This window comes from Enoplosus armatus, chromosome 7 (assembly GCF_043641665.1).
Source record: "Enoplosus armatus isolate fEnoArm2 chromosome 7, fEnoArm2.hap1, whole genome shotgun sequence".
Lineage (NCBI taxonomy): Eukaryota > Metazoa > Chordata > Actinopteri > Centrarchiformes > Enoplosidae > Enoplosus > Enoplosus armatus.
The window spans coordinates 4,176,415-4,202,275 of NC_092186.1; the positions used below are offsets into that span (position 1 = coordinate 4,176,415).

At 40.0% G+C, this 25,861-nt stretch overlaps 1 protein-coding gene across 1 annotated transcript in view; it reads left to right on the plus strand.

Moving 5' to 3' along the window:
- Nucleotides 1–25,861, plus strand: part of LOC139288060 (inactive N-acetylated-alpha-linked acidic dipeptidase-like protein 2) — a 395,466-nt gene that overhangs the window by 133,652 nt on the left and 235,953 nt on the right. The window contains 1 exon segment of the mRNA XM_070909308.1: nt 25,295–25,472. Coding sequence (XP_070765409.1) covers nt 25,295–25,472 — 178 coding nt within the window.

Sequence of the window (25,861 nt, forward strand, 5' to 3'; positions counted from 1 at the left end):
TTCCTTGTTACCACTTAATGGTTTGTTATGGCCAGCCAATAAAGCACGGAAGGGAGGAAGTGAACTTCTCTGCACTATGATTTAATTTACTGTATTTGGTTTTCTAAAGCCAGTGATTAATTACAGGGTCCAGGCCAAATTTATCACACTCAAAGTGAGGTTGATTATTTCATTATGGAATTTCCGGCATGGTCAAATGTGCTTTTGCCGTGCTGTTTATCACCAACCCACCCCACAAACACTCCACCCCCTCCACATTCCTGTCACCTCTCATTTCTCTGCTCTACCATCACCGCCCCCCCCCCACCGACACACACACTTCCTCCTCCCCTCAAGGGATCCAGCACATATATAAATTACAGTTTTGTCACAGTTAATTAAGGCCATGGAGAATTAACGACACCAACGTGAAAAGAGAGATCTTCTTTATTATGATGATGATTCTATTCCAGGCCTCAGTGGTCAACCCCTGTGTTGTCAAAAAACTGTCAGAGTTTCCTAAACTGAGAAACTGAAACAGAGACACACAATGAAGGTAGCCAGTTTGTGATCACTTTAAACAGAGATCTGCATATGAATGCAGAATCTGTTGGCAAGGCACAAGAGTTTGGTGTCGGAAGTGTTCTGGTTTCTGTTCGTAGTTCGAGTAGTATTGACCCATTATATTTGAGTGGGCTTTGGTTGCTCAGGTAAACAGTAGAGCAAAATAGATGGAACACATTGGCCAAGATGAAGTCTCGGAAGCCCTCAGCTATCGTCTGACAAAGATTTAGCTTTTTGTCAATCTCAGAACCCTAGAGATGAGCTTTTTATTAGCTTTTTTAGAGTTGATCTGCATTCAAATGGTTGTCCGACGATAGCCTATGGATTCCAAGATTGCTAATCAGAGTATAAACAATGACCGGCAAAACATTGCACTCAGAGGCAAAATCGCTGATTAGGTCCAAGATTGGCCAGTAAAAAAAATGCATTGACAAAAAGCCCAAAACACAGTGCTGCATTGCCTCATTCTCATCCGCTGCATAGGAAACAGTACAATCCTCCAATTCAAAAGCTTAGGGAAACACCTGTGTGCTGGGGTTTTTTTATCAGAGGTGAGAAAGTTCATCATATTTCACACAGAAATCTCATTAAATCTGCACCCCATGTAGACTCTCTGATAGTGTACAGAAAGTGTGCCCCTTGGAAACTTGATGAGTTGTGGATTTGGATAAAGTACTCAACTGTGGGGGAAGTCCTGTCCGACTGACTGTCTCCTTTCTTTCTTTTTTTGTTGTTTCTTACTAAAACTCGTACATGTTTATCTGCATTCAGAAATCATTGCATTTATCTTGAGTAACAAATGCACATGTGATGTTTCATGGTAACACAACCTGTTAATCACATACAGCGCCATAAAAAGCAGGCGTGATACAGTATGTAGAAACGTTTAACATAAGCTGCAAATACTGATGGAGTTCAATAGTGCACTTGTGTGGAAACTGATGATGGTGCTCTCACAATGGCACAGTGATAAAATACTTAGACAGATAAGCCATTTGATTAGTCAGTCAAACAGACAAATCAGACGGTCAGATTGACGGATAGAAACACGTAAATTCAGTCAGCCTCCCAGTCAGTCAGTCAGTAAGCGATATAAAGCCATTCAGTCAGACGGATGCATACAAAGTCAGTCAGTGGGTCAAGTCAGTGTGACAGATGGAGATGAAGAGATCAAAGTGGGGAGAACTAGATGGACCAGCAGTCCACATGGCCATGGAGACAGATCCCAGCCCTAGTTAACTGTGGCCCAGCCAACACATTACCAGACAGAGCCGTCTCACCAGCAGCCAACTGCCCCGGAGCTCAGCCGGCCGGCTGTGGATGCCAGCTCTTTTCAGTCTGGGAAATGGGTCAGACCAACACAATCACGGTCACAGTTTGATGCTGCTTGGATCTCTTGCACATTGTGTCTTTTACGTAGACTGATAGAAACTCATACTGTAGATGCACGCGTGTAATATAACTACACATTGTTTTCAGCAGTCAGCAGCCAGTCAAATGCAGTGTTGCATTGAAACTGTAGTGTACAATCAGCATTCTGTCTCATCTCTATGTTATTATTGGAATTATACATAAATACCCTTTGCATTTGACAAAGAGGACCCAATTTTGCTCTCAGTTGCTCAGCATTTTTTATTTTTTTCAGAAAGAGAGACATTGAAGTGGAGAATGTGTATTTTTGTGAATGCTACAGTCTTACTTGGTCTGACATAAGTAGCTTATGGCGGCTAATGTTAGCTAGCGTTAGGAAACTTCAGAGAGATATTGGTATGTTATCAACATTACAGAGTGAGCACTGTTTTTTTTATGACTTTACTCGTGCTACAGTCTTGGAAACTGAATTTAAATGTGCCATTATCTTGTAATTGCCACTTGTGGCCACAGTGGCCACTGTTAAGCGAATGTGCAATACATAGTCTCCTTTTATATCAGTGATGGAGCAACATATAAAAAAGGAGACCCCCCCGTAGTGGCTCTATGCCTTTACATGAAGCAATGTCCAGTTAAATTGAAATAAATAATAATGTAGTTGAGAGTCAGTGTTTTCCAGCTGAAGAGACAGGTAGAGCCATACTGTCCAGAAGAACTGACATCCAACAACAGAGAGTGTTATTGGTCTAAATTCTGTTTCAGAGGATTTCATTAGTATTGGTTTCATTGGGCAGCGCTAGTGCCATGCAGCTTCAATGTTGATTCATAGAATTTCATTTGTGCTGGTTTCAGTGGACAGTTTAGAGTTATGTAGTAGAGATGCAGTATCAGAGAATTTCATTAGTATTGGTTTTAGTGGAGAGTTTTGTCTGCCTTGTGCTGCATCAGAGGCCTTTCCACTCTGCCAGGAAACAAGTGTGGGAGAAATGCTGATCTAAAGCCTGTATTTAAAGAAGAACTGTGGAAGAATCCAGGAGTCGGGCCTTTCAGATAATGTGACGAGTGCATCCTCGCATCCCACATCTCTCAGAGGCCCTAGTTCAAATCCTCTCCTCTCCCTCTCATTCTCTGACTCTGTTCATTTAATCAACCACCGCCTCATATTTTTCTCCAGATATTCACACTTGATCTCTGATCGTCTGAAGACAAAATGTACAAATCTATATCTATGCTTATGGCAGCTGAACATCTTCTGTACAAACATTTAAAAGGACGTTCTGAACTACTTGAGTTTGTGAACTAATGGTTTGACTCTGCGACTTCATAGATTAGACTACATTACAGTAGACTAGGTTATGTTATATTTTCCTTTGTCAAAGGCATGCTCTGTGAAACACAAATGAGTATTTTTAGACACAGCCTCAATATATAACAAATAAAAACAGTTATGGTGAATTTCTTTTCTTTGCATATAAATATTTGAAACACTGGTACCTATCCACTGATATCTACCTCATTGAACCCGACAAAAAACTTAACTAACTGTATATTGCGCTTGGCTTACCCTGAGTGCAGCTTTTTAACCTATTGTTATACCAAAAGTAAGTCTGTGGATTGATTAATTAACTCATTTTTTTATGTAACTCTAAGTAAATCTGTTGTGCTTTTGTCTTATCTCACTGAATCATATAACTATTGTTATGGGAGGGGACCCCTCCCCTAATTTTAATGTTTCGGGTCCAAAAGACATTTTGCCCAATTTAACCCTTAAGCTTTTAAGTCCATCCTGTTTAAATAGAAGTTGCCAATGTGCCCCTTGTCCTTGGATCCATTCTGTCGGTGCCTAAATACGACCTACATGTCTGTATTTGATATGTAAATAAAAACAGTTTTATTAAAACTCAATGAATACTATAAGTATACATGCCTGTAATGTATGCAGTCTTATCAAGTTAGACGTAGGTTAAATGGAGATATGATAATGTGGTTTAATTTTTAAAAAGTATAAAATGCTGTTGTGGTTATAATTTTTCTTTTTCATTTGGGTATATTGTTTTGACTTGTGATGATACACTAAGTTGAGATGACTGTTTATTACCTTTTAATTACCAGCAGACCTACAGTATATCACCCATCCTAACCATAAGGCACATTAAGGAGTCTGTGTGTGTGTGTGTGTGTGTGTGTGTGTGTGTGTGTGATAGCAAAGAAAGGCGGAACTGGTTGGGGGGTTTTCTTGCTGATGCTAGGTGTTACCTCCTCTTGGGACACATCACTCTCATAATGTTAAATTAATGGTCGTAAAATATGCGTGTTTATAAATGTCACCCACATGATTTATTGGGTAGTGTGTGTATATGTGTGTGTGTGCGCATATGTCTACATTAATGTGGAAGGTCAGATCTCCTGCTGTGAACCTTTTGTCATCTACCTCTTCCCTTGTCAAGCTTTGCTCGGATTAAAGCTCCCTAGAAATCTAAAAGGAGATGTTAAATATCATTGTATGTCTGTGTGTTTGTTTGCATGGTTGCACACAACCAATGCATTTTAATCTGACAATCTTGTGCGTACGTGTGTGTGTGGCACATGATTGAGTCGGAGTGAGTGTGTGTGTGGTTAAGAAGATACAGAAAGGCTACCTTATTACTACGAGCATAACAGAGTTCTGCACTGACGTCACCAGTGTGAAATATGACAAGATACAGAAAAAAAACATGCACCTTTATAATGAAATAAGAGAAGAAGCAGACTAAAATGGCTGATTAATGTAGTTGTAGAGAGCATGAAACAAATAAACCCTTCTCTACATCCCTCTGGCCTCAGATTTCATCTTCTGAAATACGATATCTTCCTACCCGGACCTGCAGCCATCTTCACAAACATTCTGGTGACTAAAATGTTATCATAATCAATAGGACTGATGGTTAGAACTAGCATTAGCAGCTACGTGAGGCTGCACTAAATGCTAACATCACGTGCTAACATGCTGATGTTTAGCAGGTATCTTCAGACCTGCGTTATTGTTTTATTTATTGTTATCATTATTGTTGTTATTGGATATATCTGTGCTTTATGCAAATGCGCACGCTGTGACACGAACAAGTCACCACCTCCACGGGCTACTCGCTTCATTCGAAAGCTTGTGCATTTATCAGATGAGTCAAATGATTGCAGAAACACTTTCAAGCACATTTGCAAAAGGAAATTTACAGTCTGAACTGCATGCAGCCCTGTTGGCGTGATCCATGTTGAAGCTTTAAATGTCTTTTTTAAAGCTTTCATCTCCTTCATTTAAAACAGTACTGGAGTGGATTTTTAGTTTGACTTTGTACATGGACAGCACCAATAGTACTAATAAAACTGTGCAATAATTTGTCCATCAACACCTTTTAAGTTCATATTTGGCCCAAGTAAGGTATTATCTTCACCTTGCTACATTTAGTGCTCACTTATAATGTTGTCTCTTTGTCAGAATGCATCATCTCAGCCTCTTCATTGAGCCATTGGCTGTGATACGACCACTCAGCCCAGGCACTGCACACAGTGCCGATGGCGACTAATAGGCCCTGCAGGAAGGGCACTCTGCCTGCTGTGTGTGTGTGTGCCTCATTTTGCACTGAATACTTGGGGGAAAGTGTTCATATCTAAATTACCCATCGCCTCAGGGTTGACTGAGATTGTGATGTTCAGCTATCTCTCTCTTTCCCGCTCCCTGTCCGTCAGCCTTGTTTTTTCTTTTTCTCTCCTTCTCTCTCAAAATCCCCCAGTCCTTCTTTCTTTCTCTCTCTCTCTCTCTGGCTGTGAGCAACAATGTTTTCCATCCAGCTGTCAAGCAAATTTTGCAGAATTTTTTGAAATTTCACAAAAACACCCCTGTTTCCACCGACTGGAACGAAGTGAATAAATCAGTTTTCTGAATGTCAAATAAATAAAGTGGTTCATATGATTTTTGACTTCTGCCAGAAGCAAGCAGGTGATGGAAGTGTAAATAAAAATGCTACATATGAATAGACAGGCCACTATTAGATAATTGTTTTTGCTGAAAGCAATGGTTGCACTGGAGCTGTTGCACAGCTGTTGAGGAAAGTGGGGGAAAAAATAGATAAGATCAAAACCAATGATACACAGAAGAAATTACAGACCAATTAGAAAGAGTTTCAGACTGTAACAAAGATTTCTCTGATCTGAGTCAGGATGTGAAAGAACACAATGAGATGATGCTCCATGAGGTAATCTACCTGCTGATGAACCAGACAAATCATACATATATATTGCTGTGTTCCCAGATGTCATTACTGTAGTAACTATAATATCATCGTAAACTATGATAATAAGACTTGGTGATAATGACATTTAACCAGTCTTTCCAAGCCTACCATAACAAATTCTTCGCTGTCGGCTGAATAGTTTCAGTGAGCTTAACATTGTTGCAATTTTGAGGAAATATTTTTGTCTTGGTGATTTTTTACCATTTTCCTTCTGCTTTTCTAAATCAACACATCATATATTTGGATTGATACTCAGTTTGGAGACTCGCTGTCCCTCTCTTTCAGTCTTCCCCTCTCCATGGCTGTGATGCTTTGTATCTCTGCCCTCACAAAGGCATAATCAATTTAAGAGTTTGTCTTGGGTCATTATTACCTGCTGGAGGACCATCTGTTCGCGGGGGCTGGCCGAGAGCTCTGCCAGGTAGACGCACACACTGAAACACACTGATTCTTGGGCACACACACACACACACACACACACAGCCGGAAGGGTTGCCAGATAGATCTGGACGGCAGTGATGTGAGATGTAAAATAAATGTGCCTAAGGAAGAACTGAAGATGAAAACCTTGGCGGTATGAGTGTGTGCGCGTTTATGTTTTCTTTGTGTTTATGGATGCATATATGGTTGCATAGTACAGTAAGCATGTGTTTGAGTCTGGCTGATGTGATAGATGTGTGCGACAGTGTGAAGTGGTGGCTGGTGGGTGTGTAGCATTTGTGCGTCAGGTACATATGGTGAAGGTCATCAGGCATCTCACCCAGCCAAGTGGTTCAGCTACTGGCTAAGAATAATAAATAATAAATATAATTACACCCACGACCTTAACAGCAGCCTGACTGCCTCGCTGCTAATGCTACTGTGAAGAGGAATACAAATATATATAGGTGGTTCATTGGTGGTACATACTTTTTCGTCTTTTTGAGTAAAAAATAGGCTGAAAGGGAGACTGAGAAGACAAACATTTGATTGTTTATTGTGTTCTTTTTGCCTTTGTAGACAAACATGTTGCATGTAGCCTGAATGTGTCATATCTCAGATTTTTTTACTGGTTCAATTAAGTCTGTTGTTTTATTTTGATGATTAAATGGAAATGAATTTCATGGGTTGGAAAAACAGAGCCGTCAGAGTAGGCCGGATTAAGAATGAGGATGTCATCTTTCTGTGGCAGAGTCGGACGTGAATGTTTTAGTTAACTGCTCCAAGCAACGGTTATCGCATCTTCCATGTCGACTGAAACTTTGCTTGGTGGGACGGATATATCACTCGTTACTGTTTGGCTCAGGCAAAGAAAAAAAAACCTCCCTAACAGAAAATGGTTAAATTCAGAGCAGACATCATGATTGTCGAGCAGATTATAAAAATGATTTAGGTGTGACAACTGATCAGACTGTTTGGCTGAATCTGGTCCAGTCTAGGTCAGTTAGCGTCGACAGTCGTGAGATGAAAGCGAACAGCGTGTGGTGTTCAAGCAAAAATGGTCACCAAACTGCAAACTCACATGTCCATCCACACCAACTCTTTTTGATGAAGGTTTGTTTTTGTTTTGGTTGGTTGATTTTAGAAACAGCACTTTTCCACCCTCCCTCACTGTAGAGAACATTGGTATAAATGTTAACCACCATTAGGAAAATTCACCCTTTTTAAAGCCTCAGCATTTATAATGAGCACAAGCGTCACTTTATACTCTTTACATAGACATTATGATGCACATACATAGTAGCAACGTGTAGTTTGTACATTCACCATCATAACTTCCCACTTACTTTATGTTTATGTGAATGACCTGCATCAGTTAAAAGTACGCATTGTATTTATTAAAGACAATGCCTGTATATACATACATGCCACTGTCAACACATACTCAATGTCATAGTCTCATTTTTAAGGGAGGAAGGTGACACTGTTACGCGTGTGTGTGCTGTGATAGTGGCAGGCGATAATGAGTGATGTGCATTAGCTGTTCAGCAGCATGATCCGGGCTATATTTAGAGGTAATTGTGTTTTTGTGTACAGAGGGCTTGAGAGAAGGTGTGACTTTCAGCAAAGTAGAAGTTCATCGTATGTGAGTCACAGGGTGGGTGAGCAACCTCATTTGTCTCTCTGGGCATTACTCACAGCATATCTGAGCACATTATAGAATATATTACAGCTGTAATGCACACAACACACTGTAATGAAAAACACACAAAAAACTTGAGGGGATGGAATGTTTTCTCAGGTGTTACGTCAACCTGATTCATTCTCAGAGTCTTTTTCTTTTATAATTACAGGAAATGTGAGTTTCATGATGGTATGATAGTATTTTCTCACAACCTCTCCTGCCTATCATGGTGAGTTTGCAAAACCCATTCATTCCGCCAGCATGAAAGTTGTTCACTGAGCGCATACACCAAAAAAAGCTGTTTTATTTGTGCCAGTGTACATCAGCATGATGCTGCCAGAAGTTGCAATACCAAGTATGGCCACTGTGGTCCTTGGGGGCTGGTTTAAACCACCAAAAGCATAAAAAAAAATGTATTATGACCGTTACAGTGGGTCAGAGAGCTCTGGCAAAAAATAATAGATTAGTACAACAAGAAAACAAATCCTGGCTTAACTTTTGCCACATTTTTGCACAACATCATGCAGCAACCAATTATGTGTAAATACTACAAAAAGAAATTGTAGCATGGAGCTTGTATTTTAGTATTTGCTGATTCAAAGGGGTATCAACCCTGTGTCGTGCCGCTGTATATGATAAGCCTTTAAATTGAACTTCCTGGTTCATGTTTCATCCTCTCATCAGTACCCTGTAGCAACACGCCCTCACTGGTGCAGACCCTTGTGTTGTTTTGCCAGAGGGCTGATGTCAGTTTGACAGTGCCCTAAGTGCTGTCTGAAAGGCTCACCTCAGGGCAAAGAACGTCCCCTAACTGCCACAGCATGTCTTTGGTATCACAAGAAAGCCAAGCAGTCACTCAGTCACCCTCGAGTTCTAGGATAATGAGTTCATCTGTCAACTACATTAGCAGCCAGCCATTCAGAAAATCAGTCTGCAAGAGTTTAAAGCTACCTGACCACCCAACTGGCCCTTTTCACAGCAGACCTTTCAGGAAAAGCACAGGTGTTACCAATAACATTAATGGTGTTTCTGTCCTATTCAAGTGTCCCAGTAAGCCATGACAGTGTGACAGTGAGTCAATATGCACTAAAGCAGCAGCTAAATGGAATTCAGCCTTCATTCATTTTATTGTTTATTTATTGTTGTTGTGCTTTTCCAAAATATCTTCCATGCAAAGGGCCAATCTGCCATCCAGCTTGGATCTAATGTGCATGATCAGTTGGTGAGTCAGTCACCTGGCAGCTCAATGAGCAGCCATTATAGAAAATTAAATTAGGCTTTTGATAAAATTTAGAAAAAAATAACAACATTTTTCAAAATTAGTAAGTCCAGCCTGTTTACCTTTATATATACTGTATATGGTAGTGGTGCTGTTTGTTTGTGTGAATTTTACCTGATGAAGGTCTGAAGACCGGAAGGTTGTTAATAAAGTGAGTTCAAGTGTTCAATAGTATGCAGGATGTTCTGGTTCTTTCAAAGGCAGACTTTAAGATCCACCTCACCTGTCCATAAGATTTTCTGAAGTGCAGGAACTTTGCGGAAATTGGCTCATAGATCTTTAATTTATAAGCAATAAATTGTACCACTGCTAAATCTAACACACTCTGGGGTTTTGCTGTTACAGCCTTACTGGTCTGGTATGACTAATTCATGGTGGCTAAGGCTAGCCACTGTTAGCAAACTTATATATATAGATAGATATTGCCGTATAACTGAAATCACTGTCTAAGTTTGCAGACTTTATGACTCTTCTCTGCTTGTGCTACAGTAACATTGTTTTTAACAATGACACAGATGATGTCAGTGGCTTTATCACAAAAGTAAATCAAAAAGTAACACCTCACCAGGAGACGTGTTGGCCGTTTTTCTGCATGTATTTCCATTGCACTCCCCCTCCGTTAGGTCACCTAATAATTATGTGCCACTGAAAAAAAGACGAGACAGTCTCACTAGAAAACCTACAGTATGATAGCATCCTTACACCCCTAACAGGTTTGACTTCTTTACCAAACGAGGTCAAAGGGTCTTTGAATGGGTTATATTGGCTTGCTAACTATTACTCTAAAGTTGAAAAATTAAACGTTTTGATCAGCTCTAGGTCACATCTAACAACATATATCTGAACAGATGATATTCCAAAGAACAAAGTCTTATTAAATGGTGATTATCATGACATTTAGTGTATTATGTTTTGGCGCTTGATGTGAAAACTGACTTTTATCCTTCTGAAATGATTCCCACATAACAAGAGATGCTGAGGCAGTAGTTCTCCTGCACTCCCTGTGATAAAAGCTTGTCTTTCTTTCTTCCCTGCCCACTGAAGTCCAGAGTAGTATGGGAACCCCAAGCCCCAGCTAACTGATAAGCTTGATGTGTAATTAATGGTCTGACAAGGGCTAATGAAGCTAATGACGCTAACTGCGCTAGCATATGGGCGCCCCACGGGGATCCACACTCTGCACTCTAATTTAGATAAATGACGCCCCAGGTTATGCCGGGCTATTTGCATTTCATTTGGTGGAGGCCACGGGAGAAGCGGGGATTAGACAGGGGGGCTGGGTGGGAGAGATCAAACAGGAGAGGTGTTTGGGGTTGGAGGGATGGGGAGATGGAGGTGTTTATGCCCGTGAATGTGCATGTGTGTGTGGGTGTAGATCTCCCCTTGGCCATGCATGATGCTGTTGTCAGATAAAAGGATTGGTAGCAGAGGGGGCTGATGGTAGCTGTCAGAAACAGTGAAAAAAACGACAGGACGTGTGTGTGTGTGTGTGTGTGTGTGTGTGTGTGTATTCTTCTGGATGCACACAGGTTTGTAATTACTGTATATTTGTCCTTTGGAGACATGGCATTGTCAGCTAGAAAGTCTCAAGAGGAAAAAGACTGTGCTGCATTTGGATTGCATCATTGTGTTACATGAGAGGCTCCGCCTGTCAAAACACTCAGCCCTATATATGTTGTAACTTAGTTATAATAATAATGGTATAATACTTAAGACAACATTGTGCATTTAGAGATGGAGCATTTTTAATAGAATAATGTGCAAATAGTTCTTTGACATGGAAGGAGGCCTTATTGATCAACTTTTCTTCCTGCTTCCTGCCAAAAAAATCTTCAAACTTAATTCAAATTTACATCATTTTCAGTCACCTCACAGTCACCAGTCCCTTGAGGGTTTTGTTCAAGATGTGGCATTACTGGCAAAAATGCCATCTTCTCAAAATTACATATTCCCAGTATGGGGCATGTTAACTGCAGGTAATTCACAAAGACACTTCTGACAGCTGCCATCAGTTCTAGGATATTTTAAAAGACACATTAACAAAATCATAGATCTACGCCACATAGGATTTTATTAATAGTTCATCAAATACCTTAAGTTAATACGTTTCCATCTATGACCGTGTTAATGCTTGAAAAAAATGAAGCCCTCCCATTTATATGAATGAGGCCGGTCCGTTGATGCAGCCAAAGCAGAGGGCTCTTGCAACAAAAACAAACACAAGATTGTTTGGCAAAAAATGATATCTGTCTCAACCTTTGCCACACTGCTGCGGTGGCCAATTAAATACATGCAAGCCCACATTCCTTCTAGATGACTTTGGGAAGTGGAAAGCATATTTCTACTGTTTACTTTGCATTCGTTGCGACAAAAGATAAAGTAACTGCCACGGTGATAACTTTCTGGTTTGTTTTTTTTAGGGTCTTTAGGGTGTACCTGCAGATATCTTGAAATGTGAAATGGTTCCCAGTAAGTGCTGACAACTTGTAACTTGAAGACTTTGGCTATGTTCTGACTCTCCAGCCACGTCTCATTGGGATGCGTAATGGTGGTCCCCATCGATTTAGCGGTGCCCATCCTAGTACTAAGTCGGGACGGGATCTCCTGTTGGTCCCTAGTGCCTGGACATGCTGCACCTCTCTCTATCAGGGTCCTTACCACTGATCTTTTATGTTGTTAGTGGTGGTTAAGTCACTAATGTGTGGGTCGAAGTCATTAATGTGTTGAAAGGAGGTGTTGATACTATGTCAGTATCAAACTATTCCCAAGGGCAATGATGACATTTCACGCTCTACTTTACAGAAAATGTTTAGAATTGATGGTTGTCAACATGGAATTTCACTTGCTTTATGCGAGTTGTTATTGTGAGAGAGATTTTAGATCAGACTGCTGTGACCCAAACAGATCTGTTTACCTGCCGTCTTCTGTCTGAAATCAATCACAGCCGTCAAACAGATTCTGAAGCATGATAATATGATGTGTGTTTGAACATGAAAGACGCAACTGACTGAAAGACGTAATTAGGCGGAACACATTTTCTCAGTAGACAGTCCTCGAAACACAAGAAAACAGGCCTTCTGTCTGCATGGTTGTGTGTTTTAACATCCAGTTCATGAAAAGCAAAAATCATCAAATTTAAATTTTATGTTGGGATGATTAGAGGGTGGGTAGTTTACAATGTAGAATTTAAACCTTTTTTCATAATATATACACCCCAAGTAGAACATCGACTACTACACATTTGATGTCATGTTGAAAGAGGTTTCTCTGATTCAGACGCAGTTTACGATGAAATGCAGAAATGAGAAGTTAAGACGGATAAAAGGATGTATAGTTGTCATCTCAAAACATGAAAAGAAAACAGGGAGACAAATGTTGTGTTTATGGTTTATTACATTAGTGAATTTATCAAGCATCTTGTATGTATGACCTATTCTTCTGTTAGTTTGTTCTGAAAAAATGGGATTTCTTGGAACTACAACTAGCCAACTTTGCATCTGCAATGATGGACAGCGAGCAGCTGTACAACCTGTATAGCATGTGGAACCCTCAAACCTTAGACCCTCAATTCGGAGGATAAGAAAAAAAACAAAAACATTTTAACAGGGAAAAAATGTACAGAATAGACCAACACAGTGAATTTGTATTGTATGGACAATTGGGAACCTGAGCCACACCACCTCCTTTCCACTATGGAGACCTGGAAAGAGGTCAGACTATACAAATATACAAAAGGCAAAGCTCAGGCACACCATTCACACAAGAGAGGAGAAAGGAAAGAAAAACATGAGGGAGAGACATGGACAACATGCACACAAGAGAGAGACGAAAGGAGAGCCTTTATCTCCTGGAGGACGGGGATGCAGATCCAAACATCTGGAATGGGTACCGACAGCCGGGGGGGGGGGAAGTCCCAGGACGGCTGATTGTCCAGCACAGAGCAAGAAGGAGAAACTATGGAGAGAATGAGAGAGAGAGACAGGCACACAGCTTGGACGCTCATGTGCTTGTGGGACACAAACAAACAGAGGGTTAGAGAGATGCTGTGGTTTTCCGGAAGTTTACAATATTCTCGTCTGCAGGACCAGCATGTACTATAAATACTAGGCTTAACAGATTCACTGACCAAACCGCTGGAAGGATAATGGTACAATGCCGGACGTAATCAAAGAATAAGCAACTAACTGCATGTTGGGGTGAAAAGATGAGTTTTAAGTTTGGGTTTTAAGGCCTCAATGGAGTCAGACTCTCTGATGTCTTTGCAAGCTGAATATCATCAGCATAGTAGTGGAAATAAACGACTGCATGTAATTTGGCCAAGAGGTGAAATATACAGAGAGAAAAGGTCCAAGAACAGGAATAGTTAGCAATGTGACACGAATACCATAATACCAGCGCTGTTCCCAATGCTATTTTTGGGGCTTAGAAGCTTCAGTGAGAATTACCCACGAATATTCGAATCTTCAACTGGGGGGTATAACTGTCAATGTTCAGAGACAAAACTATAGTGTTTAACTAAGCTGTCGTTTTAATGTTAATAATGTTTGATGATTACTATTTCTTATTTCACGGCTATTTGGGATTTTTAGGGTAATGCATACATACATTAAAAAAAAAAAGAAAAAGAAAACCCTGCAGCATTCCAATAGTGATTTGGGCATTGATTATCAAGGCCACCTTGATGTTTCCAATGAATCCTGGTTGAGTTGACCTTTGACCCCTTCCCAGATCTTTTTCTGAGAGGTTTTGGTCCCACAAAGCTGATGTATGTTTGCCCTGCTTATTCAGGGTCCTTGCTGTTTCACTAAAGTAGAGTTCCCCACAGCTGTCACATGTGCCAAGAGTATCTCTTGCTGCATAACGGCATGTCCACACAGGAGGCGTTACTGCCACACTTGTCACTGGTCCGTCTCATGCGCGTCTGACGAAAACAGATAGACTCCTATTTTAATCAATACAGCTGTCTGCTCACACTTTACTCGTACTATATGCGCTTGAATGCAACCTGAAGCATATTTAGAGGTCTGGTGGTTTTTGTGGTTGCCGAGGTGAGCAGAAGTGGCGAGCTGAAAAGGTCCAACAATTGTCAGCTCAGGCTCTCTCTCCAAACTCCTGCTGTCGACGTCATGTTTACATCAATAAAAATGACGTTGGTGGCAATAATTGCTCGCTGTCTTAAAGCATCTTAAAATATCAGAGTACACGTGCCAGTATCTCAGCCAAGCACCAACCTCGAGATCTGAAAAGTGACGTCAACGTGGAAGTGCCTTAAACCTGCATTCTTTCTAATGGTCAGCAGGGGGCAGCTCCACTGGTTGCAAAAAGAGGTCAGATTGTATAGAAGTCTATGAGAAAATTACCTTACTTCTCACTTGATTTATTACCTCAGTAAAAATGTTTCTAATGAGTTTATTATCTCAGTCGCTAGTTTCAAGACTTAGTCTATACGGCGTGATGTTTATTTAGTAAATTATGGTCCCATTTAGAGTAAAATAGACGATAAAAGTATGTGATCGTGTGGTAGCAACCTGTCAATCAGGATAGTGGCGTTCGGTTGGACTAAAAGACACTCTTGGAGTCGGCTGTTTTTTTTCGGGTAAGTACATTTACAAGCTAACTCTGTTAGCAGCTACTTCGCACGGCGTAGCCAGGAGCCAGGTGCACTATATAGGCAGGCGTGCGTAGTGTCCTCGGGTTCTCAGATCCCCAGCTCCACCCTCTCGTCCAAACAAGGTCACTTCTGTCACTCCAATCTCGAGGCTTCAAAACGGCAGTCCACAAACCAACGGGTGACGTCAAGGTGCCATGTTCACTTCTTTTCAACGAGTTTGTCCGAGTCATCTTTATGCTGATGTAATTCATATAAAATAGTATGTGTGTTTTGATAATAACAGCTTCACACTACTGTTTATGTCAGCTGCCAAACAAGGCTTAATTATTCCTGATCATCTTGATATGTAAACAGAAACCAGAAAACACTGGCCAAATTCCAATCCTACAGTATATATATATATATATATAATTTGGTAGTTTTTCACTGGTTAAAACAAAACATCAAGGTCTTGACTATTTTCACAGAAAAAGAACACTGTGAAGGAAGTTGTTGTAAATGCAGAGTGTGTTTTGATGCTTCCTGAAGCAGAACTTATCCATTATGCCACCCACCCACCTCTGCCTGTTCTGCTTTCCAAGATCCACCCACCATAGAACAAGAAAGCCTGACCTTCAGCCGTAATGGACTACATAACCTGTTGACTTGTGGGTAATGCAGTTTTTAATGGACTGGCTCGAACTTTCAGAGTTGGGAATGTAGCAAGAATGGGAGTGAGGGCAGGAAGCGATAGAGAAAACAAGAGAGAAAACAGGTATTGAGAGGAGGAAATATAAACAAACAGCTAGATAAGAATGTTTGGCTGTTATTGTTTTCCGTGTCTAACATCCTGAGACATGGCCTGTGGTATTCAGGAGATTTAATGTGGAGGAGAGAGAGAGATCCATAAAGCCTCGACTCTCCCTCAGCACCCTAGGGGAAGCCATCTTTAATTCATGAACACTATAAAAATAAAGGTTTTTCTCTGATGGCCCTGCAGCCTGTAACAAACTCTCACAGCTACATGGCACCGGGCAGATGTTGATGCTGTGTTATGGATGGATATCGGCTTGCGAGGCCCAGGTTATATTTTATGCGGAAATGAACAGAGTCTACCTTTGGCTGTGCTATTAAATGGATTCCAATAAGCTGCGTGTTGATTCTGTCTCTCGGCAGACACCAGACAGACACATGACAGCCAGATTTTAAATGAACAGACTGCCAGTTAGGTACCACAGCCGACTGAAATACAAGGAACAGGGCATTAATGCATTCTAGTTCACCCATTGTGCCCATTACAAAGTTTGTCTGATGGTTGCATCTTTGCTTTATTTTTTTAAATATTTAAAACACGTTTTTTCAAATGTAATGTCACATTTGTGTTGGCCTGTATTATAGCATAATTCATAACTTACCAAGTAATTCAATAATAAACATGATTTAGTGTTAGTTCAGATTCTGGATAGACTGTGAGGAGGATGTGATGATTATTGCAGAGACATTTGTGTGCACTGTTTCAAATCACGAAATTCAAATGCTTTTCCAAAGAATTGCGTTCATTAACAATACTACTATTTTGTTCCACTAAAATATGTCTCATAGCTGAGTATCCACATGCATATACTACATGTATATGTACTGTCTCCTAAAAATGACATTCATATACTAATAATTTGCTACAGCTAAAATAATTTTGGGAAAAACATATTACCGCCCAGAAGGCAACATTTGTAATGAACGTATTCTCAAAGTCACAAAACGTTCAAAGTGAATCTACAGAGGATCCTTATCTGAATCTGTGGAGCTTATGGTAAGTTTCAGCTCATTGCTTAGCTGTCCTGACCGCAACTTCACTGTTTGGATTCACTATCAGCAGGAAGCTGCTCAGCACCAAACAGCAGACAGACACAGTTACAGGCGAACAGTGGCTTCATTTCCCTCAGAAGTTGGTAGAGACTGAATATTAGACTTACTTATTGCAGGTTCAAAGTATATTTAATTTGCTTTTCCTGCAATATCTGCCTCTGGCAATTAAGTAATGATTAAGGTTCTATGGTTATTTTAAGGAAACTCAAAGAACTTGGTTAAAATTAGGGAGAAATCAAGGTCTTGAGTAAATATTGAAAAAGTAAAAGGTGACATTGGACATAATGTGATTACTTTTTCTAGATTTAATCAAAACCAATCTTTCCCTAACTTGTAGACTGGGGAACAAGTCTTGCGCGAACGTGTCAAAGTAACGCACACATCTAGCCCACACACCTCTCCACAACTTTGGTACAAGAATGTGGCATTTAGTGGACTGCAATAAAAAAAATGTCAGTGAACATAATTCACGCAGCAATTACATTTCCTCATGAATGAATTCGGAAAAACCATGTAGTATATTAACTTACCTTTTAGGTGACAGGAGATGGGCAGGATCTCATGTACACATCTGACCACCACACCCTTTCTTTTAAATGCCACAGTATTTCTAAATATTGTAACTGTGCGGGCAAAAATGCCTATTCCAGATAAGTTGCAAATCAAAATAGTTTGTAGAATTCATGGTTAGACATGAATGACACCAGTAACACAATAAAAATGCTCTGAAACAAACTTAATACTTTTTATATTTCAGTCAACAGCACGTACATGTCGACAGTATATTGACGACATAACTGTCCATTAAGGGCATGTTGCCTTTAAGATGTAAGATGAATCAAACTAACATTTCAACCCTATAAACCACATGCATGAACACATATACCAACTCAAAACTAGGAGTTTACATAGAAGATTTCCACTGAAAATGAGAATATATTATAAAAACGAGATTTAAACCTAAATGTGGAGTTCATCAACAACTTGATCACATAAAACATAAGCAGTCCAAAATCCAAATGTAGGAAGATACTAAATAAGACTAAATAAGACAGGAACATCTTCCACTACTGTTTACACGGGGAACAGACACACATGACCATCAGTAAATGTCCGTCACACAATGCCACCAAAGTCATTTATTGTATTTCTTTCATAAACCCTGACTTGTATCACACACTCCCCTGTCATTTTGCAAATAGGTTTGCACTTTCACACTCCCACACATTGGATAAAGCTGTAGCTTCCTGCAAGCATATGATTGCACCTCATTTGCCACTGACCGCCAAGAAATGTGAACCGAGTCTCCATGGTTACACTCAATCATTTCATTACACTACCGTTTGCTTTTCTTATTTGTCCCAAGTGATTCCTACAGTTTCTTCCATTATCTTAGAATACCACTGGGAGACCCATCAGTGCGCAGGGGTTATTGTATAATCTGCATGTGTTTTATTCATGGGTGCGGAAATATACAATGAATGGTAACTTTGAGGTTGTTTTAATGCATAATTTACATGGGATTATGAATAATTTGTGGTTTTTGCAAACGTTTTACTATGCCCTCCTGGCGCTGCTCTGTGGCACGGAGGGAGGAAAAGCCATGATTGACAGCTTGCTTCATGCTCTGTAACTACGGCAGCTGACAAGGTTGTGTCAAATGAAATGATCGGTGAGGAGGAGTGTTTGGGGAAATATTCTCCCTCTCTCGCACTTTGTCTCTCTGCCCTGATCACACTAAACATGTTCGACAGCCTCGCCAGCTCGCTGTGCGTTGCAGTAATTCATGAATGAGAGGTGAATCCACTGTAGAGTAGTGAAAGATAGCAGATACAGCAGATGACCTGTCTGTCATGATGATCAGATGATCCGTTTGGAGCTGAAAGAGACAAGATGAAAGACAACTTTGTTCCTCGAGCCTGCATTTGTCTTCCTATAGAAGTAGTAGGCTTGGATACATGTGTGCCCACGTCTGCAAGTGTTTGATATCAGAGAAATGATTTTAAGGCTGACTTTGTCCCAGCATACCAATGCTGTTGTTCCTCACCTCTTCAAAGCCACAGAGCTGTTTATGATCATAGAAGGCTGTGAAGGTCAAACAGAGCAGGTGTTGCATCAGGCTTTTTATTTGTTATGCAGAATTTGTTCTTAGGTTTGGCTCTGTAAATGACCGCTATTAAAAAAAAAGCCTAAAAAGCCGGCAGTGGCATATAATGGAGGCAGTTATGACTCATTGAAGGAACTACATAATTGATTCGGCTATTCGGCTAACTGTGGCAGCTTTCTTTTGTTTTTGGCACTTTTGTCCAAAAATACACCATCTACACAGTACATCTACCATGTCTACTACACTGTAAATGATAAAACAGAAACTTTGACAACTGGAGCTGCAAAGTCAAATATCTAGCTTGAGTATAAAATATGAAAGAGAAATTATTACAATGGTGTCTAGATACACTGAATATGTGACAGTGTGTATTATATATCTTGACGAGACATATACAAGAATATTACATTTACATATTTCTGTGGGCTGCTCTCAAATTGTGTGTAGCGCGTGTTATCTTCAACGGCTATCTTGTCTCAACACCCTTCATACCTTCATAGATGGTTCTAGAGTTTGATGACATGAGGCGTTTTCAGGTCAAACTGTTCTGGGGACTCCTTGAGAGGAACTGCACATATGTGCTCAATAAAGCCTGGACTTCACTGTCAGTCCATTTGTCCGGGTTTTGGTAATTTATTTAAGGCCGCGAGCTGTTGCATGGGTTTTTAAAGACGGCGGTTGCTAGTGCTGCATTGGCTCGTGTTCAACCAATCAATGTACACTTCCATCTGGACCAATCACCATACACTTAATGTCACTCAATGTTCCTCTTGCGCTGGGAGAGTACCTCCTCTGAAGTTAAAAAGCTAAAAAAGTCCCTCAAAACGGTGTTCTAAGGACTACGATCATTCAAAGTTCTTGCAGTGCGAACACAATAAAAAGGGGCTGAGTCCTCCAACTATGAAAAAGTTCCTCCGGTCCCAAAACGCTATGTGACTACTTGCTGGACTGCTAACAAGCTAGCCAGCCACACAGTTTATTCATGTATTTGTACCATTGACTTCTATCTTATAACTGTAAACCATTGTGTCTTCCTCTGACTCAGTTCCCTCAAAGACCATTCGCTATTGGTCAATGGCACAAATTTGAGCCCCTGTGAGCCAAACCTCTACACGCCCTTAAAAGGTGGCAAACTAGATTTTGAATTATGTTTTTTTTTAAACCTCTACTAACATACATTCCTCAAAACAAGGCCTGTAATTCACTGTATGTATGTATGTATGCACTGAAGGTATGGCAGCTAGGAGGCAGAGACGGATTTGTTTAAATTAGCTTGGCCAAAGCTACAACTGGAGAATCGACTTGGTCTGCACAGACGGTAGAGAGAAAGATATTACTGTCAGATATCCAAGATAAGGGTTTTGTTAAATATTGACAGCAGAAATTCAAAACCTTCAGCCTTCCTTCACTACTAAATCAAACAATGATAGAAATTATTTTAAAAGATGGAGATTTAATGTCCTCTACACAGCAAGTCCTCATTTTCAAAATGACAAATTATACAATAGGTTATTTGTCAGTGCCTTCCAAAGGACCTGTGTGACTGTTACAAAAATGATTGATGTAAGTGTTTTCTGATTTGCCACCTTTATGGGTAAGGTTTGGTTAAGTTTAGGCAACTAAAACTATTTGGTTCAGGTGAGGGGTATGTGGATATGATTCACATTAGTCCAAACAGCTCAACAGCTACTGTACCTGCAGTTCTTGTATTTAAACTGAACTTTTTAACACACATGCTTTTGAGTTGTAGCAGAAGTGCAGCTGCTCTACCCAGTCCTCTGAGATGATGGGAGTGCCACCTTGGTTGAAATCAGGTCAGAAAAGGTGTACAGATAGCACTACACTGGCAGTGTCAAATGTTGCTGAGAGCTCAAAGAGCAACATTTTGTCTTTATCCCAAAACCACGATGAGGGATGCAGCCTTAAAAATTCAGTGACCCATCCAGCCGTGACGGCAGGCACAAGTCACCCTCTCTCCACATGATTTATTGAAAAAGAGCTTTAAAGTATGGTGATGTTTCGGTCACAGACATCAGCCATCAACAGCTTCTAACTAGAAATGACAAGGAAGCAGTGGAGCAGCAGTCAGAGAAGGACTAACAAATACCTTAGTTTAGAACTAGCCCAGGGACTTAATGTGAGAATGTAGCCTTGAATTGCTGCTCTGGTGTCAGACCATGGTTAGAGACGCTACTTTCAAATGTATCCCTGTACACCTTGCTGATTGCAGACTTAAACTGCACCAGAATGCTTCAAATAATTAATGCAATCCTGTTTCTTTCGATCACCTCAAAGGACTTTGATCCTTAGAAGATGAAATTAAATGAAAAAGTTATATCTCCCCTAAATTGTGCAAACATCTGTCTAATCATCCTGTTTTACAGGTTTCAGTTGTTCAAAACGTGTATGTGTCAAGTACTTTGCAAAATTACCAATTACCTGCAAATCTCATTACATTCCCAGCAGCTTTGTGTTAAATGCTAATTAGTAAATATTAGCATGCTAACACGTTAAACCAATATGGTTAAGATGGTAAACACTACCTGCAAAACATCTGCATGCTATCATTGTCATTGTTGGCATGGGACTTCACTTCAACCCCCCCCCCCCCTTCTACTCTATTCTCCTCTACTTTCACTTAACATACATTTCTGGAAGAAAAAAAAAATACTGCTGTGGTGCTGTACAATTATGTACTAATGTACCTTCCGTAAATTCTTGAATCTCTTTCTCCCCCTTTTTAGGATTACATTGTTCGTGGTTACTTTCCACCTTACCATGAACGAACCGCTCACTGTGTTGGCGCTGGATGCAAACATTTAAGTATTAAAGGTTGTGTTATTTGTACTTTTCTTATTGTCAACAAATCTTTCGAAGACACCAAACCAACAATGCATTAGTTCAATACTCAATACTTTTCAACTTCCCTATCTGTGACATTCAGCCCCAAGCCCATTTGTGTCTACTCAAGACATACATCTTTAAAAATGTACAAATATATAGTTTTTAAAATTCAAGTCAAATTACATGTACATGCAAGAAAAAAAAAAAGAACAAAGAAAAGAAAGAGAAACTAGTTACAAGGCTTTCACTCTCCAGCAGTGATAGGTATCAGGCTAAAAGCCCACTGCAGTGTGTGTGTGGCTATAACAGGAGATCAGCAGTTAAATGAACTTTTGTTCTATTTTACTGAGAGGGTCCTTCATCTGCATTGAGCTAGAAGTAATGAAAGTGTGGTGGCGCATTGAAGATTGATGCCAGGGAACTCCCAGACCTCTTCCCTCTGCATTTTACCGTCTCTCCTTCATCTATAAACACTCTGTATCTTCTTTCCAGCCTTCCTGTTTTCAACTGTTTTCCTTTGTATCTCTGCCACTGCCTCTGTGTTTTTTTCCTCCTCACTGTCTGTCTTCCATCCTCTCCAGGACTCTTCTTCTAATTGACTCCCTCTGTGTTTTTCTCTCTCTCCTCTCCATCTCAATCCCTTCTTGAATCTGCTTTCTAAGTGGCTTCTCTGTCTGAACAAGGACAATTCAGCAATCATTCAGACATCTGTGACCTATTCAGAGCTGAATTGATCAGGAATTGCAAAATGTCTGAGGAACAATCATTAGTATCGCCAGTGATGATTATATTCTTGTGTAGTTGTGTGGGTGTGCTTATGAAACTGAAAAGATCTAAAATGCAACAACTGACAAACAATTATACAAGAAAATTTCATAAAAGATTCCTCATATTTGTCTGAAAGGTAAGAAAGGTTAAGGTTAAGGTTTTGTGCTTATTTCCACCACATCGCCATTTATTAAAACACATTACATTTTGAACAACTATGTCTCCTAAAAAACACGTAAAGACACAAACAGCACAGTTTGAAAGAAATGTAATGCAGTCTCAATTATGTTTTTTAACAACACAAAGTGTCCATACTGAACGTATCTGCAAAACATTTACTGACAACATATTTAATTTGTTTTCCCTTCAAGTGTCCACTCCTGGCAACTAAAGCACGAGTAACGGTTTTATGGTCCATCATTGTCTCGGTTAAATAAACAGCCTAAACCTATCCAAACCGGCTATGTTTCAAAAAAATTAAATGTTAGATTCATTTGGAGATACAAACGAGATGACACTTAAATGAAGGTATTTTTTTCCACAACACAACAGGGCACAAGTGCTTTAAAGAGTAGTTTTTGCATTATCCACTAGTCATAAGCTTTAAGCTTCACATCATGTTCTGTTCATGCTTCCTTTTTTCTTTCCTTTGCTTTGACTCTAGGTGGTTTGAATCTGTAATCATTTGAATACACCATCTAATAAAGTGACAAGTTTTTACTGAAAAACAGCCTTTACGTTTGACTGCAGTTTTGAGGCATTTGATTTCATTTAACTGTGTTTTTTTTACCCCAAGTGGTTATTGATTGGGCAGTTCATTTGCCCATTCATGGTGGACTTTGATGATGGAGCGTGTAAAAGGGACTGTTAAACTTGATGACATACCAAGACACGAGCTGGGAGGTTTTATATAGCTGATCTCCAGTTAGGTGTCACACACACACACACACACACACACACACACACACACACAGTCTTCATGCATGTAATCCCAGCCCTGGTGAGGTTTAATGATGCTGTTTAGGAGTTGTATTGAACCCAGAGCTGGTTTAACTGGGCAAAACACAATCACAACTACACACACACACCTTCACCATCTCCCAGTTCACACATACTCAACACAACCCTGTTGCACACACAAACACAAACACACACACCCAGATCCAGTACTTAACACTATGCCTTGGCCTGACTTGCATTCTCTCGGTCACATTAACATAAATGTGTAAATGCATCGCAGCAGGGTGCTGCTTTTATTCCTCATAATTGTGTGCTGAGAGGCTCTGGTCAATCACTTAACCCAAGTAGCTTTTTACCACATTTATCAAATTCCCTTCTATATCCAAGACTAAAGTAACATCCATTACCTTGAGTCAAATGAGCACTTTTAATCTGACCCAGGTGGCTGACACCAGGCTTTCTACACACACTGCCTCTGCTACACAGAGGTCTTTATACAGATTGTAAATGTCAACATGCATTATGCTGATTAGGAATACTCAGTTAGCAGTGTATTGGAATATTATATTATTATTATTATTATAATATTTTATGACTACTGCAAACATTACATTTCATTTGAAAAGTAATTTTTAAGAGTAATATCTGCAGGCTAGCACCAGTGTTTCACCAGTGTTTGCTACTTTACGTTTTTATTCTATTTTTACATTTTTATCTGACTGCTGTAATATATTTTGTTTTGTAATTATAGTTTATTTGTACAACCATTTAGGGAATATTTTAGTTGAGGTCCAGGGCTTTTCATAAAACATTTGGTGCTGTAGATCCCGAACACCCAGGCCTAACGACACCACCGCTTGTATCTATAAAATATTTGAAACAAGAAAGGAATTTTCTCCGGTGAGGATATGTTGACAGCATGCTCATTTTCAGTTGAGGCCTATGCATAGGCCATGTGGAGAGCGGCATTAGCACTGTATGAAAAATAAGACTGGCAGGAAACCCAGGCATGTCCAGCAGAAAAGTTGCACTTGGCTCAATATTTGCCCCAGTCGAGCAATCAACTACATGCAAGCACTTTGAATGGGGCAATTCTACTCTTTACCTGGAGATCACCGTGATCATTTTCCGGCATTATAAAATTCTTCCTCATAGTATCATAAACAACTGTGCAGTGTTATAGCATCTGACATGTCTTCAAACTCATTAATCTCTTACTCAAAGTAGACTTCCTATATCCTTTTTCATCATCTTACTGGTAACGGAGTGCTATTTCTGGTCTTAACGCTCAGTTACCATTTGGGATTCGGTTTAGGATTAGAGGCAAGAAATGGAAACTCCATCCTGTCTCCATTGGTTACAATATGAAGGATGGCCTACAATTTCAATTTACAAAGATGCCTGTTATTTAACTTCACTTGAAATGGAGTTTGAGTTATAATATATATATTAATGACTTTCTCTGGTTAATGGGTCAATGGTTAATGGTTAATGGTTAATGGGAACTTTTTCCTGAGGTTTTTATGGACGTTCAGTGTAGAAAAAAAACATTTGGACACTGTGTGAATGAACATTTGATGCATTTGAAATCCAGGTCACATCATGGCATACAGGAAGGTGTGTGATGCCCAGGGTGGACCAATGGTCGGTGAGGTTCTGCACTGCTCTGGAGGCCTGGATCTTGACTGGGACCTGGACAAGGAGGAGCTACAGGAGCCAGGACCCAGCATGGACCGCATGCAGATGCAACATGTAGACTGCCAGAGATCAGGTAGGATTTTCTGTAATTGGTATACACTCACAATTTCCTATAACCCTTGTGCCAGTTAAGATTTCTGCTAATATGGTAAAATATATTTTTTTCGGACTAATATTGTAATGAAAGTAAGGAATTGTCCCCATCAACAGTCTAGCTACAGTGACTAGCAGATCCCACATTTCACTTGGTTTTCAACTGGCACAAACACAATTAATACACAGTTTTTTGCTGTCCTCACAACCTTTTCCAAAATCCATTTTACAAATAATACATGAAGATTCATGTGTAGTGTGTCATGTCATGCAGCTGATCTCACTTAAAGCAATATGATGTGTTTATGAAGGGGTGATTTATATGCTTTACTAGCAGGACAATTACAGCTCATATTACCTTTAAATGAAT